Genomic DNA, 20,060 nt, shown 5'->3' with positions numbered 1-20,060 from the left:
TTAGATCTCAACAATGTCTCAAACTGTGCTCAGATTTGCCAAGACAAAGTCTGCAAACGAAAAATCAAAAAATTTAAGTTCTCATTAAATTCTCAAATGATCTGTGCGATATGCTATACGCATTCATTTAATAGCTCTAAATTCTTATTGTCAAATATATGTCAGTAATTAGTAATATTTAAGTAACTAGTTGTAACTACATTCCCTTGATCCATGCACTTCTAAACAATAAAATTTAAATTTTTCTGCTGTTTCTATAGTATATCAATGACTGTCTGTGGCATCAATACAACTGTACAAAATAAAAGACTACATAAAAGTCCTTACTCTTACCCTACTGTAAATGACAGCATTTATCTTCTCTTCCATCGTGCAATAAATCCAGGATTTCACAATGACCTAAAAATTTGGCTATATAAAAACACACCATTAAACTGAATCTGTCCACATGCATTAACATCATGGCCCTGCCAATGAACTCCGACCCCTTCTGCATTAAGAGTGATTGAAGTCGGGTCATGTTTAGTTGTATGTGATGAAGAGCTTAAAAAAACAGTTGTGCGTGTAAAAAAAAAAAAGGAAGATTAAACTCTGCTCCTAATCAATCTGATCTCATTCTCTCAATATCTGTGCTCTTCTTTCTAGAACTTTCCACTCCTGCACACCTGCACCGGTGAGATTTCCATCAACCACATCCGAAAACCCTCAAGCAAGTAACCGTTTCCCAACCAAAGAAAGAAATATCAGCTCATGGTTGAGTGGGTGAGGGAGTGGGGCAAAGAAGATTCAAAAAAAAAATCCTCCTCTGCTCAACTCAACGTGTTTTGGTGTTACGTAATTCTACCATCTGGAACTTGAGTTGATTTAAAATGTGTCCATTGTGTTATGAATTTTTTTTTTTTTTAACAAAATCATGAAGTGTTTGAACTTGAACTAACATTGACATAATGCATATTGGCACAGGTGACCCATTATATTTATCCTAGCTCAGTAGTTTAAGGTTAACAGGGGATTACTCACAACTTTTATGTGTAATGTTGTCTGACGGTCATGAGTCAGTATTAAGAGTTTTACTGAATTCAATACCACATTCTCAAAGTAATATATTAAACCAAGCTGCATGTATTAATACAGTGAATTAACAATATATTTGACAAATGTTTTATTGATATTAACCAGTCATATGAACCTAAACTAAATAAAGCCCTATTTAATGCATTACACCACAGTGCTTGTACTGTAGGCTATATACCACTCATCCAGAACAAATTATGTTTTAGCGGTATATGAGGACATCTACTGGTACATAGCTAAACTTTATGGGTAGTTCTCAAATAACATGTACAGTATATGAACCTGTTTCAGCATCAAGGTTTATACATTGAAATGTATATTAATGTATAAGGAAAGTGTATTTTTATGTAACTGGTCACCAGTTTATTAAGTCCTAAAGTGTGACAGATGATTATTTAAATTAGTATGTATAATATAAATATTTTTTTTAAATAACATACTGCAGGTGACTCTACTAGTTCATAAAAAGAGCTGACATGCCACATCAATTCCCAATTTAAGAAGATTGATTTCCAGTGGGTTAATGTTTTGACATGGCTTTAATGAGCTTATAAAGGATTAGTGATTAAGTTAGCTTTAGCGAGCTCATTTATTACATTCACCCAGCTAACACGGAATATTCACAGAACTTTAGCTAACGTTCTGGAAAAGTTCTCTCAACGTTATGAAAAACGTTTTCCAGTAATGTTAATAAAACGTTCATTCAAAGTTACCTGGTCTTTAATAATGTTCTCAAAACGTTTAGCACTTAGCACATTATTTATAAATCGTTCATGAACTTCGTTCTTTCTTTCTTCAGAAACGTTTTAGTTGGATGTTCGTCTCCAACATTCAGAAATAACGTTTTCACAACTTAATGGGAAAATTTGAAAATGTGGTGAAAAACTCGCTGACTGCGTCTGAAATAACTTGAGTATGTACTTATTTTGAATAAATAAAACCTCTATAAAGTATGTTCTATATAGGCCTAGTATGAACTTGTGTAGTATGAATGTAATCCCTACGGAGCCCCGGACATGACATGCAGGAAAAAAATCATGTGCATGATTTATAAATCGAGGGAACGAAATAGTAAATCGTGCGCACGGTTTATTTTTTTTTCTTGCACGTCATGTGCGGGGCTCCGTATAATCGACGTTGGCACGTTATCATTGTCATGTGACCTACGTCACTTGCGTCGCTTCACTGCCATTCACTCCTCTATAGTGACTTCATTTGATAGTAAAGTGTCCATTGAATGTATACTTGAGAATCTCACCGGAAGAAGTAGGTCACCGGGGTACTTTTTGCCCATTTTTTTATGAGTATTGTGAATTTGGACATACTACTCTTGTCACATACTGTTTTGTTGCTCACTATATAGGAGGGAAGTATGCGATTTCGGATTCAGCCTCCATGTGCACTTTTGAACAGCCTCTTCCAGTGAACTTTGACCTTAGAAGCACCTGTCCACACCTTTATTGTATCGCCAAAAAACTAGTTTTCAACTCTGATTCCATGAAATAAAATAAAAAGATTTTTTAATTGTTTTATTTTTTAAGGCTATATTAATCATTTTAATGAATTTATTCATTAAAGTTATTTAAACTATAAATAATTCATGTGACCTGAAAAGTGATGCTTAAAATCTAGGAGAATAGTATGAGTCTTGTTTTAACCCTTTATTTTCAGATGTTTCCTTTACAATTTCACAAACCTGAATTTTTTCCCTCTAAAATATCCCTGTGTGTTCCTTTTCATTTTTCAGTCTGTTAAACATCACTTCAGTGTATAAAGCCAAGAGCAATAAAATACCAGTAGAAACCAACAGAAAACATCTTTTAGTTCCGTTCCTCTAGGCTATTTTACATGTACAATGAATCATCATGATGCATAACAGTTGGACTTTGCCCAATGCTGGGCATTAATCATAAATTGGCACATGTTGGCAGTATCGCTCTTCTAACACTAGAGGGTGCTAGAGCACTGCTATTGGAGACCTGTTACCAGCTTCAAGATTCAAGAAGCTTTTTAGGCTACTGACTTTTTAAAAAGCCTAAGTATTAATAAACATAATATATACAGACAGACCTACAGATATGTATACAATATATACAAACGTCAAGCTCTAGATCATGTATTGGGATCTTGGAAACTACCCATCCCTGATTACTCCACAAAAGTGCAACAATATTGCCCCGCCCTCAGTCGACACCGATTGGCTAGTCTGTCCTCTCCGAGTTTTGGAAAACCCTGTGATTGGCGCGGTAAGTTGTCACTCATTTCAGCGGGGAGTGTTTCGGATCTTGAGAGGAAGTGAATGATTCGCGTTTGCACTTGACGAGGGGAAATCATATTGTTGGGGAAATTAAGCGTGTATCCTCCGAATTCCAGCCGTTAAATGAGATTAAACCGGTGGACGTACATTTTCTGTCACGATATGGTTTAAAAGGATAATCGTTTTTGGTCTCAGACTTCGTTGCTTTGGATCAACTTGCATTCACAGGAGGTGGAGGACACACTTTGCCATTGTTCCAGCTTTCACACGAGTGTGTGTGTGTGTTTTTGTGTATGTGTGTATTAAATTGCCCTTTGGCTTTATGGCTACGAATTTTGAACCCATTTATGGACTCTCAGAGGATGAAGTAAGTACAGTTTTTTTTCTAAACCATACCATCTTTAAGACAAGTTCATGCCTCCCACCATATTAATACTGTATGTTTATTATTTTTTCATAACCTGATTTCAGTTTTTATGGGGTTTCCAGTGTGACAAATGATTAGGATCAATTTCATTAAGTCTAATAGAATTATGTTATTATTACAAATATAAACATGAAGGTTAAGTATTTAAATGCCCATACTAGACATCAGCTTGTGCTTACCTATTTTTTTCAATGGATTAACTGGGATATCTATCGTTAGTATTAGAAAATGTAACGCTGTCATCAAATCGTAATATCTTTCTATTACTAACCAAATATTATTCTAGATTTAAGTGATGTAATGCATACATGTTTTGATTTTTATGATTGACAGCTCACCTGTCAAATATCAGGTTGACATGCCAAGATTTCTAAGTCTGTTGTATGCTGTACCAAAATTGAAATGCTTTTGGATGTTGTTATTATTGACATCGACACTATAAATGGCTGAATGATGGATGTTTTTGTTTCTCTGTTAGTAGGAAAGTGTTATTTGTAGCAGTACATTAATAGTTTTCCATGATATTGCCTTGAAGAAACCATGTGGCTCATAGATGAATGCATCATAATCAAGAATTATCTCTAGTTACTAGGTGAAATCAGTGTTACAGTGTTTCTAATAATGTTACATCAGTTTTTGAAGCAACCGCAACACCATGTTGTTTGTCATAACAGGGCCCCAGTGTGACCCCTGAAAATTCAGGTCAACTGTCTTGAGAGTCTGAGGGCAGCCTTAGGAAGCAGGTGTTCGTTCATGATTCATTTGGATCTGCATTCATGTTTTTAGTCATTACTGCTTCTCTCAACTGGCATACTAGATCTGTCTTTTAGTTTTTAACGCTGATGGTGATATAGTTCAAGGCCATGTATTGCTCACAGGTGTTAATATCAGTAAAGTTTTTATGTAGGCTTTGATATTTGAGTCCAAAGGAGAGACCTGAGTCATGTACTACTGTACGTACAAGTTGGCAGCTAAATATTTAAGTCTGTATCAAGTTAAATTGGCCTGTCAGCAATTTTTTTTGGAAAGAGATGTGACCTAGCACGTAAGCATACCAGGCTTTTATGTGGAAAAGTACTGAAGTACTTTTAGTCCAAACCCCGAAACTGTAACTTAAGAGTAGGCAAAGTTAATTAATAATTTTTGCACAATGTTTTTACTAGGGTCTTGGTATGTTTAATGTAAACAAAGAGAGGAATGTTACTAGCTTGATGTTCATCCGCAGGTTAAACGGTGGATGATCAAAGTTAAGCATTTGTTCAATGTTTGTGTTTGGGTGTTAAACAGCAGGAGAAAGGCTCAACATCCTCGATTTACTTTCTCAGGAAGTTCTCCTTGACAAGATTGGGCAGGATGTGAAATAAAAAATAAATAAATAAATAAATACAGAAAATAAAATTTGGCTCTTTTAATCCTAATAGAAAATCATAGAACATACTGAGATATAAATCATATATCACCATTCAGCATAAAAATGCCAAGATATGATTTTTGGTCCATATCGACCAGCCTTAGATTGAGGTATTTCAGGCTTTTCAGTCTGTGATCCATCAATCCGATTATAAACTGATTTATTTGGTGTATGTAAATGTAGCTTGTGTGAACACTCTTGAACAGGAGTGGTGCTTCACATAAGTGTTTGTTTACTTTTAGCAATTTTCGTCATCACTGAATAGATATTGTAATACTGTTACACAGAATTACACTAGCAACCTCAGTATCAGTCATTGGTTGATCACAAATATTTTCCCTCCAGTAACCCATCATGTTAACATGGTATCCCAAATTATTGCAAAATACACACAGACGCACACCACACGCAGACGACATACATCACTTCATTAGTATGCGACAAGCATCCATCAAGTTGGCTTGGAGTCAGCCTTGTCAGCGGGTCTGTTTACCACACAACATTTTCTCAGTCCTGTGGGATCACATCACTCGCTCCCAGAATTCCTGTCTTTGCTGGGCATGATCGTGCCTTTCTACTCCTATAGGCCTCAGTTCCCAAGACACTGCCTGGTCACAGGAATGACAAGTTCTCCCTTAGGAACAGTCTGGCAATACCTTTATACCTTTTATTGATAGAAATCTTGAGGGAATTTTAGACCCCATTTGTTTAACTCCCATTGAGTAATACAGATTTATTAGATAACCTTGTGTAAATTAGGCATACACTGAATCGGTGATGAATATTTTTATGTACTACCATTCAAAAGTTTGGTGTCAGTAAGATTTTTGAAATGTTTTTGCAGTGTCTTATGCTCACCAAGGCTGCGTTTATTTAAAGGCACAATATGTAATTTTTCGCCACTAGAGGTCGCTTATTCAAAACAAAGGTGTAGCTTGATGCCGCCTTGATTTCGCAGAATCATGGGAGGTGTTGTCTTCACGTCTACAGCCGGTGGAAAGAATCCGATGGGACTCGGGAAGAATGTATTAAAGATTTAGTAACGTTACTGTAGTATGAAGCAGGGTGTGGCTGAGAGCCGTTGGAGCGAAACGAGGCCGCTGGAGCGTTTGCTAAATGAGAGAGGAGCGCGACACACAGCTTGAGAGCAGTGGAGCTTTTATTATGCCGCAGTCGACCGCTTCCACTTCTTCCGGTCAAGCGTATGTGAGGTAATGCAGCGCTGTTTTATCATATTAGATACATTTGTGTGTTGAAAGTTGTTATAATGCTACTCTGTGCGTTCGCTTAGTGGTTACTATGAGACACTTGTTGCTAGGGCTGGGTAAATATCGATTTCTCGATTTGAATCGATTTTCATTTTTACGAACTGATAATGATTCTTAAATCCCAAGAATCGATTAGTCTAGTCTGATTTCAGCTGATGAATGAATAGAACATTGTAGCGCTCTTCCCATCTAATAAATGGCAATAAGCTTTGTTACTTTTGATATGAAACAAAGTCTCAGATTTCAAATTCTGTCCATTTTATTACGAAATTCAAAAAATAACTGTTTTGGCGCTGTTTGATGTGGCGTGACAGATGGCTGTAGCCTCAGATCAAGAGAGGCGGCAACGCGAAGCTCACGTGAACTGATCATCTCCTCCGCTTTAATACCAGTTACAGCGTGAAATAAACATGAATGAATACCCAAAGGTATGTTTAAAGATACAGTACAACTTACCGAAATCCGTATCCTGTCTCATGGAATAGCTCAATCAGTGTTTCAAACGTCAATAAAACAGCTTGTAAGCAATGTCACGTAATGTCACATTTACCTCAGAAACAATATTCAGTAACCATAACTCGTCAGCTATAAAACTGAACTCTAGAGAATAGCATTTTGCTAAATATGCACCATATTACACATTCATTATAATTTATAATGTTCTATTTAATGCATGTTTGAATGAATCCGTCAAGTTTTTATAACAGCCACCATTTAAATAATGTATTTCAAAAAACGAATTGGAGTAGAAATATAATTACATAATTGTAAAGTTAGTATTTTAACTTTATTATTATAAAAACTTCCTTAACTTCCACTAATTTAAGTGTTTGTATACAAATCAGTTAATTTTAACCTTCAATATTATAGTAATGTAGAACTGATTCCCATGTATTGTTTACAGCATTAGTTGAGAGATTTTTTTTCCTTGGGAAAATTTGGCATGTACTGTTCCTTATATATATCCAAAATAATCGATATTGAATCGAATCGACTTTAATCGAAATTTAATCTAATTGCAAGCTTGTGAATCAAAATCGAATCAAATTTTGAAATTTGTGTCAATACCCAGCCCTACTTGTTGCACACTGCAGTAAGCTAGGTCAATATTAGGCATGGTACTTGCGGTAAATCAAGAAAATGAGATTTAAACAATAAGACTTACTGTGTTGAGCTATACAACAATAATTAGTTTTCTGTCCATGAGTGTATTGAAACAGTTGCTCACCTGACTAATAAAACACATAATATATTTGTGTCTTTGGTGTTTCCGTGGTTTCTACAAAATAAAACCGGAAACTGAGGGTAACGCGGGTATGATGTCATTGATAGGCGACGCACGGACACCGTCCGTGTCCTGGTTAAAATTGATTATTTCTCTGGATGTAAACATTCTTGGAAACATTTGGGATAATGTAAGTACACAAGTCAACAAAATATATAACATTGTTCTAGTGGGTTTGGAATATTTTAATCCAAAAATCTTACATATTGTGCCTTTAATCGAAATACAGTAATACAGTTCAGTTGCCCTGCTTAATGTTTTTGTGGAAACGGTGGTGATATTTATTTTTTCAGGATTATTTAATGAATGAAAAGTTCAAAAGAACAGCATTTATTTGAAATTCTATTCTATTGCAGTAGATGTTTTTGAACACACAAACGTGTCTTGTATGAAATTAAGGTATATTAAATGTGTAATGCATACATTGCTTGATAATGTTCTGGGAGTGCCCAGCAGAAGAATATTCATGAACAATGTTGATTTACCTTCTGACAAGCACATAGCCAATAAGTTGTGTCTGCTCGGTGACCGTCACATAACATAATTATTATTCATGTGTAAGCATTCACCTTAGGTAGGATGTACATATAGTACAGCATACCAACAGCAGAGTAGGTTGTCGAAGAAAAACATTTTTGGAACCATTATATCATAACAGTAATCTGATAATATGTCATATGTTTGTGTTAAAATATGTTGTAGGAAGAACACGCAAACGTTTACTCGATTACGCACTCACACACGCTCAGTATCATGAGCGTGGAATGTGATACAGTGACATGCTGTTACATCATCTTCATTAAAAATAAATGAGCTATAGTTGCAGCCGAATCATGTTTTCCTGATCCGTGTGACATGCCTCTGTGCTGAGGTCCCAAGATGGAACTAGAAAACCCAAGAAACGTCACACCACAGCCAGGCGCCACAGTTTCCCTTTTGATAGATGTATTACTTTGTTTATCCTTAAGGGCAAGTATGCACCCATATAGTGTGTTTCAACTGTAATTTCTATTTTGATGGCAGCCAGATATCAGAAATTAGGAATTATTTTAATTGTGTTATTTAAATGGAATGATGCTGCAGAAAATCTCTTGTTTGCTGAGGCTGCAGTGCTCCTCCTTTTATACACTGTTTTATTTTATTGTCAATATTGAATGAGTGTGCATTGCACTCTCTCTTTCTTAGCCATTTTATAGTATGAAAGAAGCATGAGAATAGAAAAACGTTTGTGTTTTTTAATATTTTGGAATATGTAATGGTGTTTTGTGGAATTTTAGAATTTGGAATTCAGGGCATGGAATGAATCAGATTTAGAAACTGTTTAATTCTGTGTGCAATTCAGAGAGTAACTGAGTTGCAGAGTAGGATGAAACAATAAGCAGTAATTAAGCATTCCGCACATAGCAGCCGCATGCTTACTGAAGGTCAGGGGCGCTACGTGTCCTCTCTGCCCATCGCTATGTTTCCCATAGAGAAACCTGGGATAAAGTATATTGTTTAATGGCACTATGATTAAAGGGAATCTTGCACTTAAACTTGCAACCTTGTTATCAAACCATACTTTTTGGACTGCTGCACATGCACTTCTTACACATTTAGCTCAGAATGTTTCTCATAGTCTCCAAATAAGGAGTAAAAACACAAATAATTATATGTAGATTTTTACTAGTGTTGTTGCCGAGCTCTTTGACGTTGCAGGGGTGTTCTGTGTGGTTTATGTGGTTGCTAGGGTGTTCTTGGTCATTGCTAGGTGTTTGCTCGCTGATCCAAGTCCCAACAAGAACCGGCTAGTTTATCTGCATATTTTTTGATATACACTACCAGTGCTTCCCACAGGTTTGAAATATACTTGCGGTGGTAGCCGGGTGAAAAATCCTCCTATACCCACGGCACAAAAATGGTCTACTACATGTGACAAACAACAAACAATGTGTGATTTTTAACAGTATTTTTATTTATTGAAATTAATTTTAATTACATAGCATACTATTACATTTAATTACATACTAATATTATGCATTATTATGCATTGTAAATTATGCAAAATTACAGCATTTAAATGGTTATCCTTTTCCTATGTTCTCCTTGCTATGTCATATAGTGTCTCTCTCAGTGAATGGGACATAGATTTTACAAGTAAAATTTATATAATGAATAATATACGGGTCAAATAATGTTCTTAGTCTTTTTTTTCTGTGGTGGAGACTACAATAATTTACTATGAATTAAATGGAAATCAAATTAAATACAACTTATTGTGTAACCAAAATACCAATAATGCCCAGAAGAAAAAAAACAAAAACTGAGCATGTGACTTTTAATTATAAACAAGCCCGAAATATACCAGGACTCTTATTTTGAAATGCGGGCTGATCCTTCAGACTCTTACAACCATCTAAAACATATATTATATAAAGGCCATAAAGTAGACATTGTCATAATTCATCAACTTGAGTTCATTAGCAATCGTTTGGCATACATCTGCGCTTTTCGTTGATTGAGAATCACTTTGAAGCAGTCTGAAGCGCTGTTGCGCGAGCTTGTAGAATGCGCAATAGCGCCGCCTTGTGACTGCAACATGCAGCGCTCTTTGTGAAATATCCACCGTGTCTCTGCAGCGCACGTGGCAATTAGCGGGAGTAAACAGTTCTCGCGCACATAACGAGCAGGTATGAAACGCGTAGGGCCAGGGGAGATTTTCCACTAGTTAATCGATCGCGGATGGTTTCATTAACTTGGGTGGATACAAAAGTATAAGAGGATAAAAATAATAAAAGCATAAATGTGTCTCCAAATATACTTGGGTGGCCGTTAATATACCTGGGCGGCCCGCCCAAGTAAAGTCTATGTGTGGGAAGCACTGCACTACTGTTCAAATGTTTGGGGTTAGCAAGATTTTGTTTGTTTGTTTGAAGAAATTAATACTTTTATTCAGCAAGGATGCATTAAAATGTGTTTTTTTTTTAACATTGTAATAAAAAAAATCTTTTAAATAAATGCTGTTCTTTATATTCTATATATACTTTATATTCATCAAAAAATGTATCACGTTTCCACAAAAAATATCAAACTGCACAACTGTTTTCAACATTGATGAGAATTTTTTTCTTGAGCAGCAAATCATCATATTAGAATGATTTCTGAAGGATCACCAAAGACTGGAGTAATGATGCTGAAAATTCAGCTTTGTCATTACAGGAATAAATTACTTTTTAAAATATATTAAAATAGAATTCGGTCATTCTAAATTGCAATAATATTTCACAGAATTTACGTTTTTACTGAATTTTTTGATCAAATAAATGCAGCCTTGGTGAGCATAAGAGACATGACATGACGTGATAGATGTTATTTTTAAATTACTAGCTATGATTTAATTATATTTCAGCAGAGACATACATTGCTAGACGGGTAATGAACAATCTAGCTAACATTTATAATTTATTTATAGCTGAAATGTTGCATGTATATGTAACAATCAAAGTATTTATCATAATGTAATTTAAATAACATTAAAAATCATGTCAGAAAGCTCATAAATACCAGTAGTGATGTTTTATAATGAGGACATTGTCATGTTGCCAGAAATAGTCATCAGTGTCCCAATGTGTAGTGAGCCAGGGTCCTTACTGTCCTTAGTGCCGAATTTGTGTACACGACTGATTCACAACCTAGGAATTGAGTTGCACCCTAGGTTTTAGATACATGACTTTATACTGGATTTACCATAAGTTGGTTTATGCATCCGACCGACTAATTTGAAAATAGTTTTATACGTAGTTTTGCACAGATATTCTTTACCCTAGGTTGGCCTCGATTTCCTCCATAAGCATAAATCTAAGAGATTTTTATGGTGGTTTTATTGTCTACCAGATGAAAATTGTAAGTGTGTTTACTTAAAATAATAACACACATTTGCATAAGTCAGAACCAACTATTAAAATGTATCATAAATGATAATATGATTCTTAATGGCCTGCTGGTTGGAATTCTAATGTCACACTCACATAAGTTTCACTGCTTTCACATGCAGGCTTCTCAGTTCCTGTTGTTTGTGGTGTAATTTGGCAAACCTTTAGTGCCACTAAAAAATGTATTGCAAAATGAGCATGAACTTACAGTAAACCTTTCAATAAGGCAGACTTGGTTCTGACGAAACCAGGTGCCATAACATTATGAACTGCATTGATATGGTAATGCATCCACTGAAATCAGCAGTCTTGATTATGTAACTGCTGATGAAAGCATCTATACAAATCGTTTAGAAATCTGTGTTTAGGCAGGTTAAAAATGGAAGCCCTTTCATAATAACTAAGAGCATGGGTCTTTGAATTGTATTTGAGCAATTATGAATCACATTTCATAGAACATCTGAAAATAGAAGAACTTGTTTCTGTGGGTGTGGCAGCCATTATCAAACAAACTGTTTTCAAAACAAATTTTCAAAATCAACTCGGTGGATTGCCTGAATGGCTAATTGGTTAACTGTTCTTAATGAAGCAGTATATAATTAGTAGGGGTAGCTCCATACCAATTTTTCATGTCTGATATCTCAACCTTGGGTATCTGCCAAACCGATACCAGTACTGTTTTTTTTCTTGCTCAGAAACCTCACTAACATTATTAATAAAGAGAAAAATGTACACACACACACACACACACACACACACACACACACACTTTTTTTTAATGCATGGTGGAGATTTTTAATAGGGCAACATGCATGACAAATATGATAGAACTGGTCACCGTGATTTTGCCAAGTAGGACATGTTCCTGGATCAACATATTTTGTTGATCCTGGAACAACATTCTTGTCTGAAAATTTAGTCATAACCCTATTCCTACCCCTAAACCTATCCCTACCCATAATTTATCCCTAAAATCAGAGGGAAATGATAGGTGAATAACACTGACGTAGAAGCGCCTAACCCTGGTTGTAAGCCTAAACTTGACATAAACTGTAAACTTTTCCCTCAAATCTGATTGGTTGATGGGAATGTTGTTCCAGGATCAACAAAGATGTTGATCCAGGAACATGTTGTACTTGGTAAAATCACATTCACCTGATAGAACTAGTGTTGTCTGAAATTTTAAAAATGTGACACTTTGAGTGCTGTTGACTGTTGAGCGGATTCATTAACACCTGATTGGTCATTGTGTTCACATGCTCAACACATGTCTGTGATTGGCTAAGCACACGGAAGTGTATGAATTTGAAAGCGTTTTGAAAGGGGGAGCGTCTGAAAAACACACCCATGCGTATCTGTGTAAGCGCTAGTTAAAGAGCGTCATTGATGTCTATTTACAACAAATTTTTGAAGTGTTGATTATTGTAGCCAGTCACAGCGCGTGAACAGAATGGCCAATCAGAGGTGTTTACGAATCCGCTTAACAGTGCTCAAAGCGTCACATTTTTAAAATTTCAGTTTCACTTGGTATCAAAGTCAATACTTTTGACAACACTAGATAGAACAAATAAATAGGCTAAATACTAATTATATTTTGCACAAAGCTATCATAGTACGAAAGGCTCCAATACAGAGTGGCACAAAATCGCTTGTGCGCATCCCGGGCACACAATGATGCGCTTAAAGCAACATGGAGTCACGGGCGAGCAGTGCTCCGCAATGAAAAGTTCATGACAGTGAACAAAGAGAAGATATATTGTGTTTGTGCAACATTGAGACTGAGAGTATTGAATCTGTCTAACAGTTTACTGAGCTTTTTTCGTCAGTTTTAAATTCATTATTAGAAATGTTTCTTGAGCAGCAAATCAGCATATGATTTCTGAATGATCATGTGACACTGAAGCCTGGAGTAATGATGCTGAAAATTCAGCTTTGCCATCACAGGAATAAATTACATTTTAAAATTTATTCAAATTGGAATCAGTTATTTTAAATTGTAATTATCACTACAATTTACAATATTACTATATTTCTTGATCAAATAAAAGTCTTGATTCCTTACTACTAGATTCTGTTTTATTAGTTGTGGTTCAGAAAACCAAATCTTACCATTTTTGGCATACAAAGTCTTGCTTTTTTCTGCCTTACACTTAATATGCAAATACATAATCTATCAAACAGACCGACTCTAACTTTGTTCTACGACTTGGCCTATGCTTAGAATGATGTATTAAAGTAAAGGCAGTGATTTGATTGTGAACCGTCAACATTTTATGGCTTGCTCTTGGGAACTGCTAATGTTTTGTACTGTTGTTTTAAGTGACATTTAACACAATATTGGATTGCAGTTCTCCCATTAGAACGACCCCAGCAGACCAAGGTTTCCCAGTTGAGACCCGATGATATATCACTTGGAAATACCAAACCTGTCATTGAACTAATCGCTGGGTGTGCACAGGAAACCAGTCAGAGCATCAGCTCTCTAAGAGGCTCGTGGAACCTTAATCCTAATTATCCAGCTTGACAGCCACAGGCTGAGTAATACTTTCCTTCCATCTTACGTAGATGTGAAGTAAAATCAGCTGCAGCCCTGTGACTTTATTATTATATCAGTTAAGCATGTTAAATATGGTCGTAGCAAAGCCATTTGTCCTTATTTATAGACTTGACATATTGAGCTGGTAAAGTATTGTTGACGTAGGGAATATACCACTTTATTTTGACCACATGGGTCCTTTGCTAATGTTTCCAGTCAGCATATCGTTGGAGTTTGTTGTGGCTGACGTAATATGATGGTGAAACATCTGAGCTGGCAACCAAAAGATTGTAGCCCCAAATCCTAATCAATCAACCAATCGTCTTGTTCTTGAGTAAGACATTTAAGGTTACGTTACTCCAGGGGACTCATGTTGATTTGGATAAAGATGTAATGACTAAATAGTAATTACTGTTCTTGCTCAGTTCTTGGGGTAATGCATTACAAGTAACTTGAGTTGCGTAATCAGATTATTTTTTTCAAGTAAAGCCTGAAGCTTATTCATTTCACTTTTGGTGTGAAAGGGCCTTTACAATTACCAAAAATAGAACTTTCTTATTGTTATTAAAAAACAAACAAGCAACCCCAGCCCAGATGTGAAAAAGTAATGCAAAAGTATGGTAACACATTACATTCCCTAAAAAGTAACTAAGTAACGCAGTTAGATACTATTTTAGGGAGTAACACAATATTGTGATGCATTACTTTTAAAAGTAACCTTCCCCAACACTGGTCTTGCTAATACTAATTTTAATGCTAAGTTTTTGCTAACCAGGATAATGTTGTCACGTTTGGATCAAGTGCAAACGAAACGTGATTTCCTCTCGTTTGCAGGCACACAAATTGGCAAGGATGCATTACATTTATCAAAAGTGATGATAAAGATGTTTATAATGTTACAGATTTGATTTTGCTTCTTTTTTTTGACCTGATATCAGCATTGAAGAGTTGCAGCCCTTTTTAACTTTTTAGCGGTTTGCATCCTCCTGTAGTCACTCTACAGCGGCCCTGGCCTTCATCAGCAATACAGATGAGTTGTCATTTCCACTAGTGCTCCAAACCCAGCTGTCATCCCTGCTCTATCAATTCATCTCTTCAAGTTTCTAGAGTGTGTAGATAATTGAATGGTTCAGATAAGAATGAAAGGTGTGATTGTAACTCCGGGTCTCGCTTAGCGTTCTCTATCTTTTGATCTTTTAACCTCATTTAGAGGATGAAGGGACAGGCAAGGAAATAATTGTAATTATGAGCAGGGAATGAGTGCTCTGGCTCTGATCTGCCGCAATGAATTTTATCTGAGAGCTTGAGAGTTAGAGTGGTGTCCCAAAGGACAAGGTTTTTCGGTCAGTTATGATTCATTACAATTGTCAACAGAGGCAATGCTCTGAATATATATTTGTGAATGCATGTGAAAGATAAACACACATTTGCAATTCTTTCATGCTAGATGCTTTCTTCCCAAAAATGACCTGCACTTTATTTTAGTTAAACTAAAGTTAACACTTTAGTTTGTTGTCCAAGTCTCACTATTAACTAGTTGCTTATTAGCATGCATATTACTAGAATATTGGCTGTTTATTAGTACTTACAAAGCACATATTAAAGGGTTAGTTCACCCAAAAATGAAAATAATGTCATTAATTACTCACCCTCATGTCGTTCTACACCCGTAAGACCTTCGTTCATCTTCGGAACACAAATTAAGATATTTTTGAATAAATCCGATGGCTCAGTGAGGCCTGCATAGACAGCAATGGTACTTCCTCTCTCAAGATCCATAAAGGTACTAAAAACATATTTAAATCAGTTCATGTGAGTGCGTTGGTTCTACCTTAATATTATAAAGGGACAAGAATATTTTTTGTACGCCAAAAAAACACAATAATGACACTTTTAACAATATCTAGTGATGGCCGATTTCAGAACACTGCTTCATGAAGCTTCGAAGCTTTACGAATCAAATCAGTGACTTGACTCAAAAGATTCATAACGCTCTGAAGCAGTGTTTTGAAATCGGCCATGACTAGATATTGTTAAAAAGTCGTTATTTTATTTTTTTGGCACACAAAAAATATTCTCGTTGCTTTATAATATTAATATTGAACCACATGAACTGATTTAAATATGTTTTTAGTACATTAATGGATCTTGAGAGAGGAAGTACCATTGCTGTCTATGCAGGCCTCGCTGAGCCATCGGATTTAATCAAAAATATCTTAATTTGTGTTCCGAAGGTCTTAAGGGTGTAGGACGACATGAGGGTGAGTAATAAATGACATTATTTTCATTTTTGGGTGAACTAACCTTTTAATGCCTTATTCTGCATGACCATATTCTACATCCCTTAATCCTACCCTATACCTAAACTTAACAACTACCTTACTAAGTATTAATAAGCAGTAATTAGGATTTTATTGAGGCAAAAGTCATATTTAATAGTTAGTTATTAGTGAGAATTCATCCCTAATCTAAAGTGTGACTCTATTATTTGTTAGGATTGCTTTGAAATGTAAAATAAGAAACTGATTACTTGTCTGTCTGAAAACTTAGGTCATCCGTGTGTAAATACATTTATGTTGATTGGAACACCTTGTTTGACATTTCAGTTGTCCAGATTTGTTGCGTCATCCTGGACTTGTGCTAAATTTGAGATCTGAACTGTTATGGTTATTTCATAAGAGTGATCGGAGTTGAAGGCAAATGCTGTTCTTTCTTGGAAAGTTTATTTTATAAAGGCGTGTCGTGAGTCTGTGTCATAATGCAACAAGTTCTGGCGGTATGATTAGGGTGATGATGGATACTGTACAATATGGACCAGGATAAGGGAGTGTCCGTGTGGAATAAAGGAAGTGCTTCATATGCAACTGGTCACTGGTTTCTCTTAATGTCCTGTAAAGGCCAACATTAACTTTTGAGATCTAATACTTGTTGCAAAATGATGTGAGATGAACAAGGTGTTTTTTTGTAAAAACTGATTTGTATGATTACTAGGAGTGTGACGAGACAGTTAGCTCATGAGATGAGATGAGACATGAGATTGAGTTAGCGAGAATGATACAAGATTTTTACAGTGTGTTTTTTTTTTTAAATCCTCTGACGAAATATATAAAAAAAAAATTCTGCAGGTGCATTTGAAATGACTAATCATCTTGTAATAAATGTCATTTCAGTTCTACTTTCTGAGTATCAATTATCATATGCAGTAAAAGACAACAATATTCAAGCACTGTAAGGTTTTGTCACAAACTTAACTGAATGGCTTCTCTACTGTGTGATTACAAATGAGAACTTTTGACCTGAACTTTCCACAAATTGATCACAGAAATAAAAAAAAAAGCAGCCTATAAATAAAAATAACATTTTCTCTTAGTCTTATTAAGTGCAAACAGTAAGTGCAACCATAATCAAAGTGCTCTCTCAATATTCAAAGTGCAAATAGAGACCAAATTTTTCTTCAAGCATGATACAGAGCTAAGAGATGGTTACAACTACACAACCCAGCCTAAGATAGCTTTCATATTGGCAGATATTTGTATGCATCAGGGAGCCGCTTTGGGGGATACTGAAATCGCCTTTGAAAACCTGCTCGCGTTTTACTTTCGCTTTCATGATCACGCTTACTCTGTGAATAGAGTGTGAGAGAAGACATTTGTCAGACGCTTAGGCTCTGTTGTGCAACGAATCCTCCGCCATGGTCTTGTTAGTTATCTCGTCACTTACACTAATATTGTGAAATATTATTACAATTTAAAATAATGTTTTCTATTTTAATATATTTTTAAATTGTAATTTATTCTTGTGACAACAAAGCTGAATTTTCAGCATCATTACTCCAGTCTTCAGTGTCACATGATCCTTCAGAAATCATTCTAATATGATGATTTGGTGCTCAAGAAACATTTTTTATTGCTATTGTTGAAAACACTTGTGCTGCTTAATATTTTTGTGGAAACTGTGATATACTGTTTTTGATTAATAGAAAGGTCAAAAGAACAGCATTTATTTGAAATACCGTTTTTTGGTAACAATGTCTCAATTTGATGCATCCTCCTTACTATATAAAAGGATTAATTTCTTTAAAAAAAAAATCTTTTGAACAGCAGTGTATATTGTATTATTATTATTATTTTTTTAATTGTTTTTATTATATTTGCCATGAATTAGCCTTTGATGGTGATATGGCTTTAAAAGAAAATAACAGTATGTTGTTTTGCCCTAAAAACTTTCAGAAATGGTTTATGAATGGTTAAATCCAAGTTCCTTGATACCAAATAGTGGTTCTCTTCAGAGAAATCTAGTCTTTGTTTGCATTTGATATTAAAAGCACAGCTTCATCAGTCTGATCGTCATTGCAGATCGTCAAACATAAATAGAAAGAGAATTTCAGTCGTGTAGAGAGCAGAAGTGGGCAAAGCAGGAGAAGAGGGCCTTTCTCACCTTTTACTGTATGTCATTTCTGGGCTGGTGAGCTTCAAAAGCGGGCGGGTGAATAAGATGCTCATTGTGTAATTGTGAGCAGCATGAATAGCTATTGAATGCCGGCCGAGGTGATGTTGGAGGCGGGACGCACTTATGCAGAGTGGGAGTCGTGAAATGGTGGTTGTATCTACCGCTGGAGAGCTTTTGAAGGCCACGCTGAGAAGTTTAGGCCAACTTTTTCAGCCATAAGACAATAAAACGTTTACAGCTCCCAGAGGGATTTATTTCTCACAGACGCTATACCATTAAAACAGTTTCGTTTCCGTGTCTATCAATAAACACAAAAGCTTTTTTGGCTGCAGCTTCCTCTTAATTTCTTTAAGATGCTCCTTTTTCATCCTGGATGAGAAGTGAGGTGAAATTAGGACACACTCATGACTTAAACCCATCTTAAATTTAGGCCACGGGGCAGTTTTTTTTTTTTTTTTTTTGCTTCCAGACTCGTGCAAGAGGTATTGATTTATTCATGATGGTCTTTTTCTATGTGTTTCATGTTTTGCAGAACGAATCTCGTGTTCTTCGTGTCAAGGTCATTGCTGGCATTGATCTGGCGAAGAAGGACATCATTGGTGCCAGGTAAGGAGAGACTTTCTGGAGAGACTGTGCACCTGTCTGTTCACGCATTCATTAGCAAATGCAAATATTGGAACCGTCTGAGTGTGTGTGTGTGTGTGCGCATGAATGTGTTTGTGTATTTCCTCCTTTAGTTATGTGGCAGACCAAATGAGCTGCACTCTGTGAGGCTTTCTCTTGAATTAGACAATAGACTTGTCCAAACAAATGATCTGTGTGCCAGGAATGGAGCACAAAGGGAAAATGCTTGGCTGATCTCATCTGTGCAATGTTGCAAGTTCTATTTATTTAACTTTGAAGTTCTCAGGTCCTAAAGTCAGAGGTCAGAGAGTGCATTAATTACTGACAAAATCATTTCTGAACTCATCAGTTAACTTTTTCAATCTTGTATGTACTTTGTGTTTGATGTCAGATAGGCATTAGAATAGAGAAATGTTTTTATTTATTCATTTTATAGGCCATTCACGGCATTTCCTGCCAACTTTGCACTAGGGTTTAATTGAAATTATAGCTGTCAAAACCAATAGCCAAATTAAATGTCATGATTCCTTATACCAATTTCCATACCATAGCATAATCAAATAAACGAAACAACATTAGATAATTTAAAATTATGTGAACTTTATTTAAAAAGTTAATTATTAATATAAATATTAACCAAATTAATTACGTATTAAAGTAATTAAATTAAAACAATTACAGTATTTAAAAAAAAAAAAAAAAAAGGTGAACAAATATACAAATTAAGTAAATGGTGATTGATGTACTTCAGGTATCTAAAAGAAGAGTTTTTTTTTTTTTTTTTTAAATGTTCAAAATATGAAACAAAACTGCTAAAA

The 20,060-nt window shown here is 35.5% G+C and overlaps 1 protein-coding gene across 5 annotated transcripts in view; it reads left to right on the top strand.

Moving 5' to 3' along the window:
• Nucleotides 1–3,341: 3,341 nt before the first annotated feature.
• Nucleotides 3,342–20,060, top strand: part of LOC127503397 (E3 ubiquitin-protein ligase NEDD4-like) — an 88,953-nt gene continuing 72,234 nt past the window's right edge. For all 5 annotated transcript variants that reach the window (XM_051877111.1, XM_051877109.1, XM_051877110.1 and 2 more), the window contains exons 1-2: nucleotides 3,342–3,698; nucleotides 19,151–19,224. In XM_051877111.1, coding sequence (XP_051733071.1) covers nucleotides 3,654–3,698; nucleotides 19,151–19,224 — 119 coding nt within the window. In that variant the 5' untranslated portion in view covers nucleotides 3,342–3,653. The remainder of the gene's footprint in view (nucleotides 3,699–19,150; nucleotides 19,225–20,060) is intronic.

This window comes from Ctenopharyngodon idella, chromosome 21, assembly GCF_019924925.1.
Source record: "Ctenopharyngodon idella isolate HZGC_01 chromosome 21, HZGC01, whole genome shotgun sequence".
Lineage (NCBI taxonomy): Eukaryota > Metazoa > Chordata > Actinopteri > Cypriniformes > Xenocyprididae > Ctenopharyngodon > Ctenopharyngodon idella.
Note: the sequence above shows the minus strand (reverse complement) of the source record. Positions and strands in the feature narration are given on the sequence as shown.